Source organism: Sinohyriopsis cumingii, unplaced genomic scaffold, assembly GCF_028554795.1.
Source record: "Sinohyriopsis cumingii isolate HCF-2022 unplaced genomic scaffold, ASM2855479v2 utg000810l, whole genome shotgun sequence".
Lineage (NCBI taxonomy): Eukaryota > Metazoa > Mollusca > Bivalvia > Unionida > Unionidae > Sinohyriopsis > Sinohyriopsis cumingii.
In genome coordinates, this window is record NW_028315933.1 from 978,842 (window position 1) to 1,002,296 (window position 23,455).

A 23,455-nucleotide genomic window follows, 5' to 3' on the forward strand; every position below is an offset into this window, starting at 1 on the left:
TTTGCATGGAAATATGAAAGGCTGTACACAGATTTGCAATTACTGGTAAAGGGACCAGATGTGGAATGCACCAAAATTGTTGATGATGAAGATGCGAAAAGGTATTAAAAAATTTAGATTGTCAGTAATCAGTGTCCATCAGACATGCTTGAAAGTAACAAAAGAGTATGGACCAGTGTGGCAAGCCATTGAAAAATTAGCATTCACTGACCTTTACCAGATGACATTGTTTTGGTTTTTGTATCATTTTGTGTCCTTATTGCATGCCCTTTTTTAAAAAGGTTGCCAAATTCATTGGGTCTCCACCTGGGTACATAGGTCATGAGGAGGGTGGACAGCTGACCAAGAAACTGACGGAGTTTCCAAAGGCTGTTGTCCTGTTTGATGAAGTTGATAAGGCACACCCTGACGTACTGACCATCATGCTACAACTGTTTGATGAGGTATGGTAAAAATGTTCTCACATCAGAAGCTCATTACACAAGATTAGATGCATTTATGTGACAATAAAGTCATGTGTGAAGTAGTCTAACACCAATTTATACACTGTAATATTATACTTTGGTACCAAAGATTCAAGCTAAACTACTGCATTCCTTTTCAGTACAAAAGCATAGAAGAACTTGTTTTTCTCATGGAATAACTCTTGTTTATATTCAGAGTCCTGATTTCATAAAAACTCTCAAATTTGAGTACATCAGACCTATTCCCAGACAGTGTTGAGAGTTTTTGATACTCATTAGGTGTGTTTTCAGGTCCAAAGGTATGGGAATAACAGTACATGTGACCTCAAAAAAATGTCATCCAGTCATGTAAGTGAAATTCAAATTGGAATAAATGAAAATGACTTGTTTTCTTCAAATCATTGAATACACTTACAAACAAACAAAAATGTTGTGGACATGACATTATCAGATATAATCATCACCACAAACATAAAAATGTATACAAATAATCATAGCGACAATGATATTCTATATAAAATGCACCAAACTTCTGTCCTTAAAATTCATTGGATGGTAGACTATAGTCTTAATTAGATGCAGTCTTTGCTTCTGTCATTAGTTCAGTAGCAGGTTTAAATGTAATCTAAGTGTCTTTTTTGTTCATCTTTGCACTCATTAGAGATGGGATGGTATCTTTGTTCAGACTTCTTTGTGTGAATCCTGGTCAGAACTTGGTTGCTGTTGTTGACTGTTGGTATTGTCAGAACTGTATCTGATATAATTTGACCATAGTCTGAAAATGTCGCAACTGTTCATGAACTTGCCAATAATCTTTAATAAAGATGGCTTCAGCATTCTCTTTCAAGGCACTGATGTGTAACACATTTTGTATTTCAGCATTTGTCTCTTTGATTTACCTAGCTTTAAATGAGTTGTGTTGTAACACTTTTTTAAACATTATCTGTGCAAATTAGCCTAATGGGCTTTCCTACAGCAGTCTTATAGGGACATAGCACATCACCCTAGAAATTGTCAGCAAATTAATTGACATGTGAAATGGTGGTTGCATTTGTTTTCCTCATGACCATCTTACATAGCTGCCAACCTTCCAGGCTCACAATTAGTCAAAATAGGGATAAAAACTCGTGAATTTGGACAAGAATTCGTGAAAAATAGCATGACAATAACTCCATCCACTCTGACCGTCAATGCTACACTATATCAAGATCACAATCTAAAACTAAATCACTACATATATGCAGAAATATTTATTTATCAAGACATGATACTGTGGCAGACTTGAACTTCCTCAACTGCTTGATCATACATTTGTTTTTCTAATCAGTTCAGACTTCTTGCCTGCTGGTTGATCTTGGGGACTAAAATTGCTGACACATTTTCTGCAGCTAAGGAGGCCCTAAAGTCTGTCTTATTTTTCCTCACTAGAGAAAATACTCTTTCACTGTCACTGTTGCTGTGAGGAATGCACACGAGCAGCAACACTTTTGGTTCTAACACAAAAAAATTTGGAAGCGATTTTCGAGTCCAGGAACATTTGTCGGAACAAATGTTTAGCATGGTCTCCAGCTGATAAAGGTAGATTGTATTCGACAAGAAAACTCACAAATAATGCTTCAGCGTTGGTAGCTTGCAGGTTTTCCGCCGATGGCTTAAAATATTCCAGAGCTGAAATCTGCGAATTCTTAATTTTCCCAACTTCTACGTGTTTCTTGCAACCGATGTGCTTCCTCATGTCTTCTCTGAGACCATGCCCAATACTACAATATGTGGCACACTGAGTGCAAAAAGCATGATGTATATCAATGTTTAATGGCAGAATGCATGGCCAATTTTTTGATATATTCCAAACTAAACTTCATTTTTTGAGCAATACATTTCTTTTTCATTGGTGGTGAAGACATTTTCAAGATCTTACATGCGATGCTGAGCGGTAACTCAAATCAGTGTTGGTGACGCATGCACGGAGCAAATTTCTGGTTAGACCCCAGTTTCTCTCAAAAGCATTTGTTTAGGCCCTAAGACGTCAAGGCCCAAAGGCAATTTGTCTCTTGGCATTTCAGTATTATTGTAATTTATTTTAACAATTTTTTTTTTACAAACTTAAAATATTTAGAATATTTTATGTTTTAATTTAAATATTTTTTTGGCAGAGGAGGGTGGTGGTGATGAACAAATGAGAAATAATCTATCAGACATGCCTCAATGGGTTAAAACTAGTGTTGGCGATTGAGCAAAGTTTTTCCAATACATATTTGAATTGCTAAATATATAAAAGTGAGAAATATAATAATTCTAGTTTTTTTGTAAATTTTGATAGCAACAAATATATAAACAAACTTTATAAGTCACTTCACCACACACTTCATAAACACAATGTCTGTCAGTTATAAATCATGTCTTTCATGTGGTGATACTTCCAATATAAATTTGTACAGTTTGTGCAATTTCCATGAGGAAATCAAATATTTTCAACTTTCCACTGTAATATGTATCTTATGCCTTCTCAATTCTTCTCTCCATACATGCGTACAGTTGACGCCCGTGTAGAATGGTGGCCTGTTCTGACCAGAAAGACTGTTTGTCAAAAAAAAAACCCTATTAGTCAATAGTTGTAACATAATGTCTTTAAGTATCATATAGCGTATACTGCAAAAGACTAGAAAGACACCTCATGCCAATTACAAAATCCCCTCTGTTTACAAGTAGCCTTTAGTCTTCATTCTTAAAAACTTTTATAATTATCAAGAGATTAGTCATGCCATTTAAGTCTTTTAATTAGCATATACTGCAAACAAATTTACACAAAACCCACCATTTATGAGTCATCGATTTATTAATAATTGTTTAAAAGATTTCATTATTATTTGTATGAACCAGGTTTTCTTAGAAACAAAATTAATTATATCGATTGCATTTATTTTATCAAAATGAATGGTAAAGGCCAAAACATCTTGCTTTTTGGGGGTCAAATTATATGTATACTTAGGGTCAAAATGTTTTAAGGGAAAGTGTTGAGGGCTGAAACATCTTGCTTTTTGGGGCTGAAACATCTATCTACTTAGGGCCAAATTGTCTAGGGTAAAATTATCTTAGGGCCAATACGTCAAAAAATTAACAAGCACAATTTGAACTGAGTGTTTTATGACCAAAGGGATTCTTAGTACATGTGACAAGGGATTTTAGTGTGGGAAAGAGTAAAATGTATAGCAGTACCAATATCAGGTTTCTAAATAGTAATATGGGGTGCATGACTATGGGAATTTTAGAGATAGATGTGAGGGAAGCAAGGATAAATCTGGGAAACTAGGTCAGCATCATAGAAGCTAATGTAAGTTTGGTGTGAGAACATATCAACAGCAGTCAAGTTGTTGGGTTTCAGGAAGGCTTTGACAAATCTGGGTAAACGAGTCAGCATCATATCTGGATAACTGTGTCATATTCCTGCTGTTTCAGCACCATTTAGTTATGATCTGGGGGAAGGGAGTTGTTATTCATCTAGTAATGGTAAGCCGATCATATTCTGTATGTGGGGAAAGGGTGTGGAATTACGACATGTATATATAGATAGATACAAGATGTAGTATGGGGTAGAAAGCAGAAGGCAGAAGGACACAAAGCAGAAAGAAAATCATAAGGAGGGCAGAGAAAGAAAAAGGGAGAGTAGAGATAAGATGTAGTTGGAAATTAGAATCAGACAGAGATATACAAGATGGGGAGTTAAGAGAAAGGATACCTAATACACATAATGGAGTGATAGATAGATATTCTGAGTGGACAAATATAGTGAGAAGCAATGTAGATAAACATTAGTGTAGAGAATTTGGAGAGGTGGACAGAACTAGTGTGTATTTGGATATAAACAGTAGATTACAATATGACTTAGTATTTTAATTAGTATACCACTGGTCCCCGCTTCACCCCGAAGTCAACAGAAAGACCCAAATAGGTCACACGGACTGCACCTAATGGGTCAGAGTTTACTAAAACTTCAAAAATTGCAAAAAAGCAGGATCAGAACCTGCACACAGCTTAAAACTGTACAATAAGTCAAGGGTCTCTAAATTACTTCTTTGTATCTATAATATGTTCATTGCTGCCATTTGGTATATATAGAGTCATCCTTCACTATATTGCCATTATGTTACATTGCTGCCATTTGGTTTAGATGGAGTCATCCCTCATTATATTGCCAAAATGTTACATTGCTATCATTTGGTATAGAATCATCCCTCATTATATTGCCTTTAAAGGAAATCATACAAGTATACTGTGTTTTAGGCGGGTTCACACTATTCAGGGGCACATTATACATGTGACAAAACTAGGACAAAAAATCTGTAAATAAAAACAATTTTATAAGAAGATTGGCTTTTAAATCAGCAGGATTTCATTTCGACATAAATTTTATAGGCTTTAAGGAGATTAAATAATGGTATTTTTTGCTGTAAAATGCATTATATTCATATTACAATAAAATCACAAGTTTTGAACCTGAATCAGATTCTGATCATGTATGTTACAATAATAATTGATTAATATGAATCAGGGTATTGTCAGTTAAACTAAATGAAAGAGTTGTGTATCTTATTGTTTACTGCAAAGAATTTTTATCAAATCCACCAGGATTTTTAGTTTCCAACCCAAGTTCACTGCTTGGTGACCAATGATGATCTTCATTGTGATTATTAATTTTTACACTTAACAAGTACTCATGTGATGATATCTGCATATGCCTGGTGCTGTCATGTTTCACAAAATACTATCAAAAAATCCTTTTTGCAGGAAACGCACAATGTAAACTCAAGACCTTTGCTACTCACCTTTTGTCAGATTTCCATGCATTGTTAAACTTGTAATATTTCTTTGATGATATTTTTTTTTTAGTATTGGGAGAAAGTACATAATGCAACATATTTAGATGAATTAACTAAATCTGGATATAAGAGCTTCCTTAAACATTCTTCTTAAAACAGTTGAAAAACATGACAAGTAAACAAGACAGTGTATTTCTGCAAAAATAATTTATTTTGTATTTCTATCAATTTTATCTCACATCTGCCGAAGATCATCTGATTCTTAATCAAAACCTTACAAGCTATCATGAACCACCTTTGATCTCCTTGTTATTTATCCTTCCTTGGCCTTAAATTCTCCAAATTACAACAGTAAGGGAATCAATTTACAGTTTGCTGTGTACACATGTCAACCATTATGTAACAATTCTAAATTCAGCTTACTTGGCATGCATCACTACTGCATCAGTCATTGCACTGGTAGAACAGTACTGATCTCAAGTAGGCTGGTTCTGGCTGGTTACCATAATGTGCAGATAGAATGTGGGGAAAAAAAAGTGTTATTTCTGAACAAAGGTGCTTCATATTGAGAGACCACTGTATTTATATGCTTTTTTGAGTATGTTAATTCTCTTCATATTGAGAGACTAACGTATTTATATGCTTTATTGAGTATGTTAATTCTCTTCATTTTGAGAGACCACTGTATTTATATTCTTTATTGAGTATGTTAATTCTCTTCATTTTGAGAGACCACTGTATTTATATGCTTTATTGAGTATGTTAATTCTCTTCATTTTGAGAGACCACTGTATTTATATGCTTTATTGAGTATGTTAATTCTCTTCATTTTGAGAAACCACTGTATTTATATTCTTTATTGAGTATGTTAATTCTCTTCATATTGAGAGACCACTGTATTTATATGCTTTATTGAGTATGTTAATTCACTTCATTTTGAGACCACTGTATTTATATGCTTTATTGAGTATGTCAATTCTTTTCATATTGAGAGACCACTGTATTTATATTCTTTATTGAGTATGTTAATTCTCTTCATTTTGAGAGACCACTGTATTTATATGCTTTATTGAGTGTGTTAATTCTCTTCATTTTGAGAGACCACTGTATTTATATGCTTTTTTGAGTACGTTAATTCTCTTCATGCTGAATAACTTTTTTCAGTCCATGTTCTTACTAACAGAGTTTCAACATACATGGTAACAACACATTATTTTTCCAGTTTCCTTGATTAATTATTAATTAATTATAATTATTAATTATAATATTAATTCTTAAGAATTAGGTATCACTAACATTAACATGCATCTTTTATCATTTTCAAGTACAATTAATACAAGTTTTTAAAAAGACAGTTATTGTTAAGGTGATACTTTTCCTATAACACATCAGTCAACTTGGTATACTTTAGGTAAATTTAAAATCTTTATATTCTTTTGAATATTTGTGTCTTTCCTGAGTAATTTGTCAGCGAGACATGTATAGAATACTTCCATGAAAGACAATGCTGCCATTAGTGTTGTTTGGTTTTATTTTATAATCTCTGAGAATCTTATCTAGACAGAGTATTCTGCAGTGTACTGTGCTTTTTAAATTTAAATTGATTATAACCAATTATATCATGTTTTCATGTAGAACATGATTTAGTACAGCTGTCCCTTACTATAATGCTATTTAATGGAGCCATACAAGTTTACCTTGTTATAAGTGAAGTTGTCCTATATTGAAGTAAGTTCAGTGGGATCCATGAGCATGTCCATGATATTGGATGTATGCACTATAATGAGGGGTTTAATTCTGAGCAAAGACTGTTTATGGAGAGTCATAAAGTGTACAGTTATAAAGCAAGGTTCCATAGGATCCATGAGCATGTCCATGATAATTAAGGGATATGCTATATTGAGGGGTTTTATACTGAGTTATGATACTGATTAGGGGATGAGAAAAGTAATGTATACAGTGATAAGGTGAGATTGCTCTATACTGAAGTAGGTTCAATGAGATCAATTAGCATATCCATGATATATGAGAGGATGCACTATAATGAGTGGTTTTATACTGAATAACACTGTTGAGAAGAGTCATTAAAGTGTACTGTTATAAAGTGAGGTTACTTTATGCTCAGTAGGTTCAATGGGATCCATGAGCATATTATACAGCCTTACCTACGACGTGATTGATTTTTAATAAATATATGGTGGCAAGGTTTTAATTAGGAATCGTTTTATGAGGCTAGATGTACATAACAATACTTATGCATACTGTAATTGCTAAATCAGGGCCGGTTGACTGATGGTAAAGGGAAGACAGTGAACTGTAAGGATGCTATCTTCATCATGACATCTAACCTGGCCAGTGATGAAATAGCCGGCCATGCACTTCAGCTTAGAAGGGAGGCAGATGTCATCAAAGAACAGCTAAATGCAGGAAACATGGGTAATAAAGTGTGCTCTGGAAGCCAGTAAGCTGTAGAATCATCATAACCGCAGCTTTCTGCCAGCTTATTTATCCCCACTACATGTACACCTCATATGCACCACTTCACCTTAATTAATATTGCCATTCATTCATCATAACTTTTAAGCATCCACCAAAAATTACAAGACCCTGTCTTAAAGAAAATACATTACATGAACATTTAGTTCTAAATTTTGAAATAATGGACAACAGTAAATATTATTTGTAATGTTGATTTTTGGGGTGTTGCAAAACCACACATCATTGATCTTTACCAGTATGCCTTCTGAAATTTCTTGGGGGAAATATGTAATGTCTGTTCATTTGTTTTACGTGATTTTTTTTAGTGAGTCTTTATAAAATGACAGCATTTAGTGTGCTGCTTAATAACAGTTATTATCAGTGTGTGCTCCTTTGGGGGGAGGTTTCTTCCATTCCCATATGTTCTCCTCTGGTGTAATGTCACCCATTCCTATGTGTGCTGCATGGGCAATGTGTCCCATTTCTATTTGTGCTCCTTTGGAGCAATGTGTCCCATTTCCATGTGTGCTCCTTTGGAGCATTGTATCCCATTCCCATGTGAACTCCTTGTGACAGTGGTTCCTTCTCCCATATGTGCTACTTTTGGGCAATGTCTCCATTCCCATGTGTGCTCCCTGGGGCAGCATGCCCTCTCCCATTTCTGCTTCTTTGAGGCAATGTGTCCCATTCCAATGTGTGCACCTTTGGGGCAGTGTGTCCCATTCCCATGTTTGCTCCTTTGGGACAGTGTGTCCAATTTCCATGTTTCTCCTTTGGGGCAATGTATCCCATTTCCATGTTTTCTCCTTTGGGGCAATGTGTCTCACCTCCACCTGTGCTACTTTGTGGAAATGTGTCCCACATATGACTGTCAGATCTATGTAAAGATGATAATAAAAGATATGTCTAATCACATAAACACTCTTGTGGTACATCTTTGGATGAAGGTATGTCACATGCCTTCCATGGTTTATTCAACATTCCTTAGAATCATCTTATTTACTGGCACCAAAATTGTAATGTGGCTGCTTTTTAAGTTGAAACTTTGTCATGTCTCAAAACTTGATCACAGTTACCAGCTCTCTACAGTTTATTTAGCATTCTTAAAAAAATCTGCACTGGATTATCTTCATTTTCTTGGACACTTATATTATAGCTAATCCATAAAAAAACATTTACATGTAAGAATATCTGGTTCACCTTGAAAGACCGGCACCATTGAATTTTCCATTCTGGATCTTGCTTTAATTTATAGCTTTAGTGTTACTCACTATCTGCCAACATTTATTTTAATAATCTCTATGTTTCTGAATTATTTTTCTTTTCAAACTAATTTCTTATTTGAATATTTTACCCAATCAAATAACTTGGGAGAACAACCTCTACCTTGCAAATCCAGCCCTTCTGAGCTAACACTTTAGCTGTGAAAGCTAAAAGTTTTTGCCCACATAGGTGGTAGTCAGAGTGATCTCCCACTAGATATAGAGATTGGTGCCAAATCCTGTCTTTGTTCTAGATACTACTTCCACCCATGCTCAGTAGCATGTTCTTTAGAGACCTTGCAAAAAATCCAATTGCAACGTTTATACACTACAGAGCAAGTTAGAGGAGTTTTTCATGTAAGGGAGGGTATACTCTATGTAAACATGTAACTATTTATCACTTTCTGTCAGAGATGAAGTTTTTCTAGCTTATTACTTTATTTGAGCAACATATTTGTCATGTGTTATACATGTTGGCACCATTTTGTGCCACAGTCTGTGATACTTGAATTCAATAAGTGCACATGACCTTTTGGTATTTTTCAATCATTGACTGTATAACTAGACTCTTAGGTCAAGCAGGTAGTTTTTCCTTAGAAAACAATTGAATTGTTCTGTAGCACTTGGAGTAAAGTTATAAGCAATGCTTCATGGACCTTTGTAAGATATTACTTATGCCTTTTGAATTTACAGGTAAATTTTTACAGACATTGTAAGAGATCGTTTGTCTCTATTTCATTACTTATAAAGAAACGCTTGACTGGGTTCACCTGTATCAACAGTGACTTGTGCATTAATTTTCTATACCAGATGGAAAGTCTATTCTCACTCCAGTAATCAATATTGATGCTTTAAAGTTACCTCTCATGACAACTTTGATACTTATTTCAGCTTTGGAGTTGGTGCTGTTTACATGCAGATCTTACGTAGTAAAACTGTAAACTGGCTGTGCAATATCAGTTCCATTTTGGCCATTTTGTTATGTAAGCCACATGTAATTAATGGATTTTCTATTAATCACTAATTGTATCAGTGAATCGTTAAAACATATGCAATCTTTTTTTGCTCCTGTAGTGAAAGCTATTGTATCTTGTTACATTGTCACAATTTAGGACTGTTAGGACAAAAAATATTGGTATTTGTGTAGCAATAAGCTATTATCTTTTTTTAAATTGTTACCATTTAGGATGGATGTTTTGCACAAAAATTATTGATATTTGTTTTGTACAAAAATTATGATATTAATTTGTGTAGCAATAAGCTATAATCTGTTTTTACATTGTTACAATTTAGGACTATTAGGAATGATACTTTGCACAAAAATTATATATTTGTCAGAGGAACATGAGAGGTACATTTTAAATGCCTCACTATAGAGGACTGTGTGTGAATTTTCATTGGATATGACATTTGTGGGCCAACCAAAGAAAAGATTTTGCCTTGATCTGATGTCAGCATGTGGATATTGTATATTGTATATTTCGAAAAGGTTTTATACATTTCACATCAGAATGACCATTTATGACAAAATGCATTAAATTTGCATAGTTCAGTGACATTGCAGGTGTTGTGGCATAATGTGGCCTATGATATTCATGATATTTTCACTATAATAAAATTATTATGGGGATTTGTTAATTAAACATGCAAAGATGATTTTACTCATGATCAGATAAACTTTTTTAATTATTAGATTACCTTGAGCTTGCAGAAGAAAAGATAACAATCTCGAGGAAGTTCAAGGATGTTGTGATTCGACCAATACTAAAGGTGAGAAAAGATGTTTTATTTATTATTCATCCTTTTGTTACCCTTTTCATTTCTGCACAATGACTTTAGTTTAAACCATATACCTTTTTAAGACTACTTATATTATATAGTACATTAACTTAATTTAAACTTGTTAGGTTTTTGTTTCTATTTACTTGCATTATACACTGAATTAGATTCAATAATGAAGACAGATGTGTATTTACACGTAGCTAAGTAGCAGTTATTAGTGAATATAATTATGCTATTTTATATTCCAGAGGCATTTTAGGAGAGATGAATTTCTGGGCAGAATCAATGAAATTGTCTACTTCTTGCCTTTCTGCAGATCTGAATTAAGCAAATTAGTTGTCAAGGAATTGGAGTTCTGGGCTGAAAGAGTACGGTATTTTTATAAGGATAAGGTTTAATGATTTTTTTTCCAGCTGTCCATTTAAGTTCCATGCACTAGTTTTTCAGCTCTTGATCATGGACCTTGACTAAGTCATGTAGGTTGCTTGCATTTTGATTTTGTTTTTCAATAAAAGACATTATGGATTTTTAGGTTAGTGGTTAAGGTCTCTGTGACTGAAAGAAAAAAACTGGTGTCTGCTCAATAACTTATATTTCTGGATCACATCCCTTGACTTTGTGGATGGCTTTAATATGGATAATGAAAAAGCCTGTTTACTGTGAGTTGAAAATATAAAAGGTAAAAGTCATTGTCACTTGTGGATGGCATTGTTTCCACATGGCAAGTATAGTGCTAGAGTTCAACCTTGACCTTATTTCATGGATGGCTTGGTTTCCACATGAATACATGCTGAATTGACCAAAACAGATAGCATGTCCCATCATTTCAGGGGTATTTCGAGATTAAATGTAGAAAAGTCAGACAAACAAGCCAAATTAAAATACAGACAATTTAAAAGTAGAGTGCGCTTTTTGTTTCTTTTCTAGGGACAATATACCCAAACAGGATCATGTGCTACAAAACTGTATAGCCCTAGTATAAAAGTTTGGATAAATCTAATAAATAACAATCTAAAAATGAAATGAAAAAGTAAAGATATTTATTTGATTAAAATACCTCTCTTTGAACAAGTAGACTATGTCATTAATGGACTTAAAATCCTAATACAGCATTACAGAATAGTAAATCTGGCATTGTAGTCAGTAGAGTGCTAATTCAAGAAAGTTAAACTTTGACAGCCTATGTTGGTGAAAAATCCCTGTGAGCTGTGAAAGGGTGTTTTCAGTACAGTTCAGTATTCTTACACAGATATGAAACTGATTAAGAAGTGATACAAGGAACAGATTAATGCTATACTACTAGAGGCAACATCTTTTTTAAAGATTTTTGATTTTAATAGGGTTCTTACAGAGTGGATAAAGAAGAAAGAGAGATGGATATGCAAGTGTTGTGTAAATAATGAAGTATGGTTGTTTCCTTCTCCCTGTCAATTTTGTTCTACTTCCCCCTTACATTTGGGACAAGGGGGAAAATTCCCCCTCATGATAAAATCCTGTGAGAATCTCTGTGGTCATCTTGAAAATATTGTTATTACTACTTCTGATATTGTCATGGGGTTTTCACACTAAAAAACACCAACATATTACAATATTTAGTTGGTCCGAAATAAATATGGTGCCTATCAGACCTCAACATAACTGCAGTGGTGACCATCTTAAAGCCTTATCTCTAATTCTTCTGAATATTTCCTATAAAAAAAAATAAACACCAACCCAGTTTTAACCAAATTTGGCATAGAGCATTCTTGTATGAAGGTATTTCAGATTTGTAAAAATTTATACAAATGATACCAACCCACTATCCAATATGGCGGCTGTTGCTAAAAACAGTTTAAACTTTCAAAATACCTCTTCTGAAAAATTGCTCAATAGACCAAAGTGAAAGAAAGCGTCCTGGCATACAGGGCTTTCATTGTTGTACAAATGATTCCAATCTGCCATCATATGTAGTTGCCATTACTAAAACTTGAAACAAGGTCTTCTCCAACGATGCTGAATATAATTTCACCACATTTTACAGAAATCATTTGGGTGTAAAGCACTTTCAGATTTGAACGAATGATGCTGATTTGCCATCAAATATGGCTGCCATCATTAAAAATAGAATAACCTGTAAACAACTTCTTCCCCAATACAACTGAATAAAATTGATCAATCTTTATCGAAAGCATCTTTGTGTGAAAATTTTGGACATTTAGAAAAATGATGCTGAACCGCAGTTAAAATAATTAAATAGAAACAAACTTAAATTACTTTTCCAAAAAAGCTTAATTTGGCCAAATATGACAGAAAGCATTGTGGCATACAGGACTTCAAATTTTATACAAATGATACCAACCTGCCATCAGATGTGGTTACTTTTGCAAAATATACAAAAACATTTGAATAACTTTGTTTCCTTAAATACTGCTTAGCAGAATTGAAACAAGTTTTAAAGAAACATTTCTGTAATAGAAGGCTTTCAGATATTTACAAATTATGCCAGTCCACCACTAAATGTAGAAAAACTTGTACAGAACCATATCTCAAAAATTTCTTCATAGAGCTTATTAGCTTTGATGTGAAGTGAAATGGCATAGGGACCCTTAATATTGTATAGATGATGCTGATGTGCCACGAAATATAGATGAAGTAAAGAGAAAACTTGAAATAATTGTTTTCATAACACAAGCAATCAACATCATTGGACAAAATTTAAACAGAAAACATTCTACTGCCCCAGATTTTTTGGACAATTGCTCGACTTGCATTTTGCTGTTAGGCAGCTGACAGCCAGGTGTGTCATCTTGGGTCAGCTTAGCTTCTCGTTTTTCACAGAGTGTACGTTGTTGCTTAGCTGCATAATCATTTAAGGCTCATTGTCATGGCATTCTAACCAGATTAGTCATTTCTCCAATCCAGATGTGGCTTCAGAAATGTGAATTATATTTCACATTTGCTGACTCAGGTCATGTTTTCGCATTTAACTTCACGCCACTAAAAGTAATGACAGATGCATGAACTGTATTTGTAATAGTTATACTGGCTGTCACTTCAAGGTTAATCAGTGCTATTGATTTGGGGGTGAGAAGATCAAAGGTCAAGATCATTGTGGCTGAAAGAACAAAAATGGTTTCTACACAATGACATTAGTTGTACATTACAGACCTGGACCAAACTTTTTGGCTGCTTTGAACTTAGAAAAGAGAACATTATGACCATTGCAGCAACCTTGAAAATCTTGTTATTGTTTCTAGTCACACATATCAGCATGGGGTTTTGAGTGACATCCTTGACACTATCTATGGTTGGTTCTAATTGAAACATTGCTGACATGACCTGCCAAAATGGCCGTTGTTGAAAATCTTGTTACAGCTACTTTTCCTCAAGGTTTTGGTCATATAAATTTTTTTTAAAAAGCTCTTCTTGTTTGTAATGTGTAGTTGTTTCCATAAAGAAAAGGACAAAATGCTTATCCAACCTGCATGGCCATCTTGAAAATCTCAATCAGGCTTCATGTCTTGAACAGATGGCAATATTGGCATGGTGTTTTTAACAAATTACTCTAGCTGTTACTTGATGTCTCTGAATGTAAGTGATACTCATCTGTCTTGCAACATGGTGCCATTGTGGCAAGCTTACAGATCATTTTATCACTACTCCTTTTGAATAAATGGTGGTCTTGTCATGGGATCTAAATGAAATGGTGGAGATCTGATCATCAGCATATGTGCACTTTTGTGAAAGAGTTTGAAAACCAGACTTAAATGACCTTCACATCAGGTCAGAGGTCATTTCTTGCATTTTTATACTTCATTAAGCTTATAACCATAGTAACTTGTATGTATATACAGATGAATTTAGACCAGACTTTGTATTTAGTTGCATTCCAGAAAACAAATTGATGGTCAGATATTGATTCTAAAGGTCAAACATCTTGACTGAGGTTTTAATTGTACTGGCTTGTAAACTTGATAAGTCAGACAAGTATAAAATAGATTTTTTTTATCAGTGTCAGTTTGTGGATATATCTGAAAAATACCTTAAATGATGCCAGTTCAGTTAATTGTTGATTTTTTTTGTTTCTTCAAAAAATGCTAATTATAGATTTGACCAAACTTAGATTGTGAGTGTATATTGACACAGAGACAAATTCATCAATTTTTTTAATCCAGGATATCAGGTTCATGGTCAAAGCTGAATTTTCCTTATAAAGCCAAATTGAGGATTTGGAAAAGTGATTTCATTGGCTGATGAGATGAAGTAATGTAATACATAATGATGATATCATGTTTTGCATAAACATTGACAGTTTCAGTTATTTATTGAGTCATGCCTCACGCAATGGTCATCTGTTTTAAGCCTAAAATATAATTTTGGAAAGAAGGACCACAGATAGTACATTTAGATAAATTCTCGGATAACAATAAATGTCTTGGGGCATTTTTTGTTGCTTGTACAAAGTTTTATCAGAGCATTATCTATAGGTAATAATGATGAATGAAGCATTTAGCCAGACCCTTGTATAGCAGAGATCTCACAGTGCATTGATATAGCCTGGTTGAACAAGATTTACAAATGGTGTTTATTAAATTTAGTAATTAAATAAATTTTCATGACATGCACTTCTTATATTGTTCAGTAATTTTCGCATGCAGTGAGCAGAATAACATGACAGTGCAGTGTGACCCCACTATAGCACGCTCCGTTATAACACGAATTCAGATATAACACAGTCGTGTTGTGGCTCCTGAAATTTCATATACATGTATTTTTCTCGCACACAAAAAAAATTCTTTCTTAAAAGTACCAAAAAAAACCAAAAAGTTTGTCATCATTTTGGGGAAGAGATTGCATATGAATAATACAAAATGATCATGGTGTGGCTACTGAAATTTTATATGTATTTTTCTCATACATGAAAAAGCATTTTCTTCTTAAAAGTACGAAAAATAACCTGTAAAAATTTTATTCAGTGATCGTACAGGGCGCCACCAATGTCGCAAATTGCAATTTTTTTCCTTATTGGTGGCAAAATATACCATCTGGCGATTTTTTTTTATTGGCGACTTTGTTGGCTGTTTAAACTTGTATATACAACCATTGGTTTGGAGTGGAGAAATTCAGAGGCCCCATGAAAGGAAGCTGCAAACTTGATATAAAATGCACTGAAATTTATCTATTGTTACATAAACAAATTCTTTGTCCATATTAACAAACCATCTTGATAGTGCATTGTTATATCATAATCTACTTATGTTGACATCTAGCACGAGTACTGTATGTTGTGAGATATCTGCTATTTTTTTGTTGTTGTTGACATTTCTGGTAATGGAGATCAACCTGACGAGGCATTATCTCATAATCTATCTTTAGTCGGATTTTCAGCTGCTTGCTAGTTAATAATATATTTACACAGATTGATATTTGTATGTGGATGGTAAATAAAATTCCTCTTCTTTTCACTCAGAATTAAATCCTTCAGAACCCTCACATTTTCTGTAGTAATCCCTGTCATCAAACCAGAACACCTGCATCTCTATCATCCATTGACCCTTATTTAAATTTCTGACGCAAGCATGGAAGGCAGCATTACACTGCTATGTAAAATGTAAAAAAAAAAAAAGAAGAAAGAACAAGATCTTACTTGTTGGTCTATTCAGTATTCAGTAGGAAAACATTACCTTTGAAGCACCAATTGTTATGAAAATGTACTAAGCAAATGGAAAAGAAATCAGTCTCAGTCATACAATGCAATTATTTGATGTTGCCGCCACAGTGAGAAACAGGCATTTGTTTGGTTCTCCAATGCTTTCCTTTAGTGGTGACTTCAATAATGCATGCACCCTTCATCAAAAAGAGCCGCCTACAGTCTTCAATAAAAACAAAACCTTTCTTCAAAGGAAGTCCATACAAAACTTAAATAAAAGCAATGGAATCTGAATGATTGTTTCATTTTCCAATATGACTGTGCCATGAAGGTTTCTCTTTTACAGGAAAAAAGTGTATGCTTATGAATGCTACCAACAGCAGCTTAAAAAACAAACTAATTTTTACCGACTTGGGATGTACTGAAAAGCAAATGTGCTTCATTTGTTCTGTGATTGTGCTATTTTTTCCCCACTGAATTCAGACCTATATGACCTATATGACCTGTGACAATATTATTCTCATTTAATATGCATCAATTTAAGCCGGTAACTGTGCCAATGAAGCACGTATTTTTGCATCCGCATTTATTGCCTAACCTCCCACCCACCCCCGCCAATTTTTTGTGGTACATGCATCATTTTCTTCAGCTACCTGACCTGGTTGCTTATAACACAGTTTAGTCTATAACACGGTCTGGTTCTATGGCTCCAAACTACCGTGTTATAGTGGGGTCACACTGTATTTATGATACGAGTACAGAGATTGTCATTTAACATTGTTGCAAGGTGTCATGCTTGTGTTACATAGTGTGATATAAAAAAAATTTGGGATACTGCACATAATTTATTACTGTAATAAATGTAAACACATGATTGTTTTCACTAAATATTTCTAACCTTTTCCATTTTTGAAAAGGCCAAAAAGAAACACCAAATGGATTTAGAGTGGGACCACAAAGTTGTGGATGTCCTAGCAGATGGATATGATGTTCATTATGGAGCCAGATCCATCAAGTATGAGGTGATGCACCATTCATCTTTGTCTCCCTCACTTTCTCTCTCTCTCTTTCTCCCTCTCTCTCTCTCTCTTTCTCTCTCTCTCTCTCTCTCTCTCTCTCTCTCTCTCTCTGTATATATATATATATATATATATATATATATATATATATATAATCATTCTGTGTAGAGATCAGTTTTTCTTGTGTCAGGTCAACAAGTTCCACGTGGGATTTATTTTTTATATCACATTTCTTCTCACTTTAGCCAGAGAGAACAAATATATGTTGTTTGAGGATGACTTTAGTTGAGAATATACAGAAAAGTTTGAGGCATTCATACTGTCATTTTAGTGAATTATTTTAAAAAATCAGATAACATTGTAATGTGACTTTTGAAGTACAATCATTTAGATGCCTTTGACATTATGCCTTTGCCTGTAATATGTCATGACATGATAAATGAGATCCTTGTTGACTCCAATAATTTTGGTGTGGAAGCAGTTCCCATGACACTTCCTATAAAGCCCACTAGTTCCTCTAAGTTGGAGGAGGAGATGTGATTCATTGATAACTTCATTTATTGCCTCTTACCCATAGACTTTTGACCAAAACCATCATGTGCACAGTCTAAGAAGATTCTTTACATTTGGGAAAAGATCTTAGGCTCAAACACAAGCAAATATCTTGCTTCTTTCTCATTCCTCCATGAATTTGGAAATCTCAGAGGTTCTCTATATGTTCTCAGCAACACAGAGGGTGGTCTGTTCCTCCCTCCACTTTGGGACCTATGGTGTCTGCCTCAAGCTTCTAGTTAATTTCCCAAAGCAATCTATTAAAACTCCCCAATTCAGTGCTTGTTTCAAGTGGGTATCTCATCTGGAGCCTAGGCATGCCTTCCCATAAAGACAACTGAAGCTATTGTACAGAATGTCAGGCTGTTAGCTTCTCATGCCGACCTCTTCTCAGCTTCTTCATTCCATAGGCTGAAAGATGCCTATGTGAATCCTGCCAATATGCATCATGTGAGGGAAGCTGTGGCCACAACCACCTGACATGTACTTTCTGTTGCAGTGGCATCATCATTGGAACTTCTGTTCATCTGCCATGATGTTGTATGGGACTCTTCAAAGGTTTTCTTTAACTTTGGTTAAGACCTCAGAACTGCTTCTTTGGAAGCCAAGACCCTCTTAGGAGGACTCATTCCTACCATGGTTTTGCAAGATCTGAAGGATCATCAATACAGATTCTTTACAACTGCTCCTGGCCCTTCACAATCGACCATAAAGCATGATGTTGCAAATCAACCTCAGGGATCATACACAAAGTTTTTTAAACAGATGCAACCTCAGTTTAAACCACCTTGACAACCTATCAGGATCAAGGTGCAATTGCCAAAGACCCCAAAGAAGAAGTTCTCTAACCCTGTATCCTTTAAAACTGAAGTGGATGGGGAGGACCACCCTAGCGACTCAAACCCTCTCCTGGTCAAGCATCGCAGATGATAGGCAGGTCCTTTCCATTTTTTGAGTGAGGGTCACTATCTTCAATTTTGGGAACAGCCCCCTTGCCCCTCCAATGTTTTTTCGTCAGTCCAGTCTGTGAAATGAAAGTGATGCACACCCTTTTACAGACAGGAGCAGTTGAGAGGATTATGAAAAATCAGTCTCCCATTTTCTTCTCCTGGTCAGCAAGAAAAGGAGACAGTTTTCTCTCATCAATCTCTGCCTCTTAAACCAGTTTCATCTGGAAAAACCTTTCAAAACTGAGATCACATTCTCAATCTGGAATGCAACAGGTCTGTCAGATTGTGTGGTTTCCATAGACCTTCAGGATGCTTACTTGTATTTCCTCTGCATCACAAATACCTCCAATTTGTACTTAAAACAGGAAGTTTTCCAATTCCTAATTCTGCCATACAAAGTCACTTCCATGTCCAAATTATTCACCTGAGTTATGGGAGTAGTAGTGGAAAACACCTGTTTACTTGAAATTCTGATTCTTTAGTATTTTAATGACTGGCTGACCCACAATGTTCATGCAGAGTCCCTCCATCCGATTTGGTCAACAGTCACTCCAATGGGACTTTTTCTGAACCTCAGAAAGTCAGAGCTCATTCCATCTCAGGACTTCATTTATGTGATGATGAACTTCCTCATGAACCAGAACTTAGTCTGGGTTCCATGGGACCAGATAGAACAAATCCTGACACTTCTGGAGACATTATGAACAAAGACTTCATTGTCAGCTTACTTTTACTTATCCCTGTTGGGAGCCTTGAACACTTCTGTAAATCTGGTTCCCTATGCAGAAGGTGGCAACCACAAAGAGATTCTCTATCAGCTCTGATTCCACTAGGATCAGATTTTCATCACCAATTTTCATTGAGGATGAATCGAGGCAGATTCCTGACTGGGGTCCCCATCTGACCTCCACTCCTATCTGTTTGCCAATGTGTTGCATTCTGGTTGGGGTACTAATTTAGAATCAGAGAGCTTAATCCTTGAGGGTGATTGGACAAATCATCCCACTACATCAATAATCTAGAAATGAAGGCTATTAGTATTGCTTTATTATGGTGCATCGTGCATTGACAGAGTAAGGAATTGATGTGACATGGTCTCCTCACACAACACATCCTTCGTAGCATATTTCTGATGTCAAAGAAGCATACATGCTCTTTTTCTTTGCGCAGAGGTTTTGGAATCTTTTCTGCTGGGCAATTTTAGAGAACATGACCCACATTCCACACAAAAAAAATGTATTTTTCAGACAGCATGTCCAGGGCAGGCAAAATAGTCCTTATGGACTCTAGACCACTCATACATAACAGTCCCTTTTTACACTGGAGAAAACCTTTGGTGGACTCATTTGCAACCAGGCTTAACAACAGTGGACACATTCAGCTCCTAGTGGGATCATCTATTCATATAAGCCTTCCCATCATTCCAACTGCGACCTCAAGTTCTACAAATAATCAGTACTTTCACTAGTCATATCATTGTCTTATTCCCACTGTGGCCCAAACCATTGTGGTTCATTGATCTTCTAGACATGTTGAGAGATAAACCCAGGTTTCTACCACATAGGAGGTCTCTTCTGTTGTAACCCAGAGGCTTCCTCCTCCAAAACAAACCCAAATATTTTCTACCTTCATGCCTGGCTCGTCTCAAGCAATCTCTCCGCCAGAACAAGTTGTCATGCTGGGTTGCAAGTTGCATCATTTAGGCCATAAGAGATTCTACATCCAAGGTCAAATTATGCCAGCAGGAGATTTTTCTATGATTGGTGCTGTAGGCAAAACATTGACCCTAGCTGTCCCTCTGTGAGTTCTGTCACTGATTTCCTTTTGTTTCTTTTCAAAAGATGTTCAGTATCAGCTACCAGGAGCTTTTGATTTGCCATGTCCATCATACTTGAATTCTCTCATGGCATGGCAAATGCCTCAGATTTGCACATTGCCGATCTCATGAGGTATTTTGAGCTACGGAGACCTGTCTCACACTTTCTTACGCCTAGATGGAAGTATCTAATGTTTTCAGGTAATTAACAAAAACGCTTGCGAACTACTGAGTGTAGCTTCCTGCCAGGACATCACACTCCTGTTACTACATTACATATCTGTCTCAGTGGGTCCAAATGGAAGAGTAGGAAAAATCTTTCACTTCTTCATAAGGGCTCTGTTAATATTTCAACCTACACCATCACACAGTGGATTGTCACTACTAAGAAAAGAGATTGTCAATCCTTTACTGATACCTTTCTTTTATCAAAATAGATGTTCATGAGGTTCAAGCCATTGCTGACTCATGGACCGATTTAAATCATCCTTCCTTGAAGGATGTCATGAAGGTGGCATTTTGTCTCTCAGATGCTACCTTGTCTGCTTTTTGGCACAAACCATTTTTTATCCAGAACTCTTAGCTGTGGCACAACATGTGGCCCAGAGGTACACCAACATTCAGTAAAATGGACCTCTCCCTCAGATGGTGAGTGCATTCCATTTTCTCTGTTTTTGATCAGTGTTAACACATCAATCTACCCACCTGTCAAATTCACATATGCAGTGGTGATGGATTATATAATACTGCTATTAACCTGTAGATGGGGGTTGGGTAGGGTAAACCAAGTTTTAATTATGTAATACTTACCTGTCACTATTGCTGAATGCCATCCTTGCATCTCACTCTAAGGTCACCGTATAATTACTGTCTGTGGAAAAGATAACTGTTCTGCACATGACCATGCAAGGTACATGAGAGGACCATGTCTTATTGACAATGCATTAGTTTGTGCCAAGATGTATTCACATCAAACGCACAAGTTTTTTTTTTTGAGTAAGCCAATCATTAGCAATGTGTAATAAGTATTACATAGTTGAAATTTGTTTTGCTCCCACCCCCAAAACTACATTTGTGTTGTACTTAAAATGGAGGTTCTTTGGCTACATAAAAAAAAATTGGACATTATTTAGCATTATATTATTTTATTATTATTTTTGTTATTATAGAAGTCATACTGTATTTACCATAAATCTTGGGACAAGATAAAAAAATTATTTTCCTTGTCCCATTTTTATGTGCATTTTATATTCATCTTTCTTTGCTGCAGGTGGAACGGAGAGTGGTGTCACAGCTTGCTATGGCCCATGAGAGACAGCTGATTGATAATGGCTGCACGGTTAAATTGACAGTGACACATGGTGAAGAGATGACCAAATCAAACAAAGCAGAAGACAGTTCTAAACATTTGCCTGCTATCAAGCTTCAGCTTCTCAGGAAAGGGACCTTCAAAAATGAATATATTGATATTAATCTTGATAAGGTAGACAATCCATTTTCAATGGGATTTAAATGAAGTCTGTGCAGTTTCATCACATTTGTATCTTTAATTAGACTCCATGAGAAATGCACGAAAACTTTTAACTTTTAGTGGAGCACATAAAGGCCTTAGACATTAGGTTTATACATAAATTGTTTTTCTTATCCTCTATAACTTTACAGTAAAGTACCAAAATATCCTGTGCAGTCACATTATGTTTCTGTTTTCATACTTGTCAATTTCTTTTTGACCATTATTTAGATTCCCTGTGTTGTATGAAAGAAAGATTTATGTGATTTTTGGCATTCAATCCATATTTACATATGGGTACCTTCAAATTTTTTTATGCATTGTAGAAAAAGAGGTCCGAAGAACAATTATGTTTTATTGTCAGATCCAGTTTTCTGCTCTTGCAAGGGTGTTGCACTTGCCAAGAGACATCCGCACAAAAAGTTTTATGACTGAAGGTAACTATGGTATGTGTGAGAAACTTTCCTCAAAACCTACACAAGTCTTTAAAGTGTATAATAAATTCTGATGACCTGATTTTAAGCTGTTGATTTATTTCCCATGATGCATTTACATAACAAGTTGCATGACTCTTCAGGCAATAGTGCCTGAAATACTGACTCGATGTAGAAGTTGTAACAGACAGATAAGGGTAATACTATATGCCCTCCCCACAGACAAGAGCAGGTCATAAAAATCATAATAAAAAGCCCACAAAAAATTCAGCTGATTATCTGCCGCCTTTGGTATATTCTTTAAAAAGTCTTTCTTCCAGTCTAAATTGCCAATAATTTGCCATTTTAATGAATGATAGAGAATTAAGCACCACTGACCCAAGTTTTAATAATTCTGCCATAAGTTGAGTGTACTATGTTCAAATTTTGTCGAGTTGTTTATCATCTACAGTTCCCAATGTATAACTATTGCATATTTTACTTGGAGGTTAGGAAGAAAACTTGATTGATTTTGGATGCAAAATCTCAAAGGTCAGAATTACTCTGACTTAATGGATAGCTGCACATGGATTAAGGAAGAACCCTATTGATTTTGGGATCAAAACATTAAGGTCACTTACTGACAGAAGAAATATGGTTTCCACAAGATAATAGTACTTGAGTTCTCCACCATCTACATTTACCAAACTTTTTGGATGGCTTGCACATGTGGTTAGAAAGAACTACATCAAATCTGGGCTCC

The 23,455-nt window shown here is 35.2% G+C and overlaps 1 protein-coding gene across 2 annotated transcripts in view; it reads left to right on the plus strand.

Moving 5' to 3' along the window:
- The window catches only part of LOC149773228 (mitochondrial disaggregase-like), a 48,010-nt gene extending 25,215 nt beyond the window's left edge, over positions 1 to 22,795 (plus strand). Inside the window, exons 11-16 of one of the 2 annotated variants that reach the window (XM_089946589.1) lie at positions 282 to 443; positions 7,561 to 7,717; positions 10,715 to 10,791; positions 11,052 to 11,171; positions 17,350 to 17,454; positions 22,040 to 22,795. In XM_089946589.1, the coding sequence (XP_089802715.1) occupies positions 282 to 443; positions 7,561 to 7,717; positions 10,715 to 10,791; positions 11,052 to 11,171; positions 17,350 to 17,454; positions 22,040 to 22,285 (867 nt within the window). In that variant the 3' untranslated portion in view covers positions 22,286 to 22,795. The remainder of the gene's footprint in view (positions 1 to 281; positions 444 to 7,560; positions 7,718 to 10,714; positions 10,792 to 11,051; positions 11,172 to 17,349; positions 17,455 to 22,039) is intronic. The other variant, XM_089946590.1, reaches the window with a different exon arrangement.
- Positions 22,796 to 23,455: the final 660 nt, after the last annotated feature.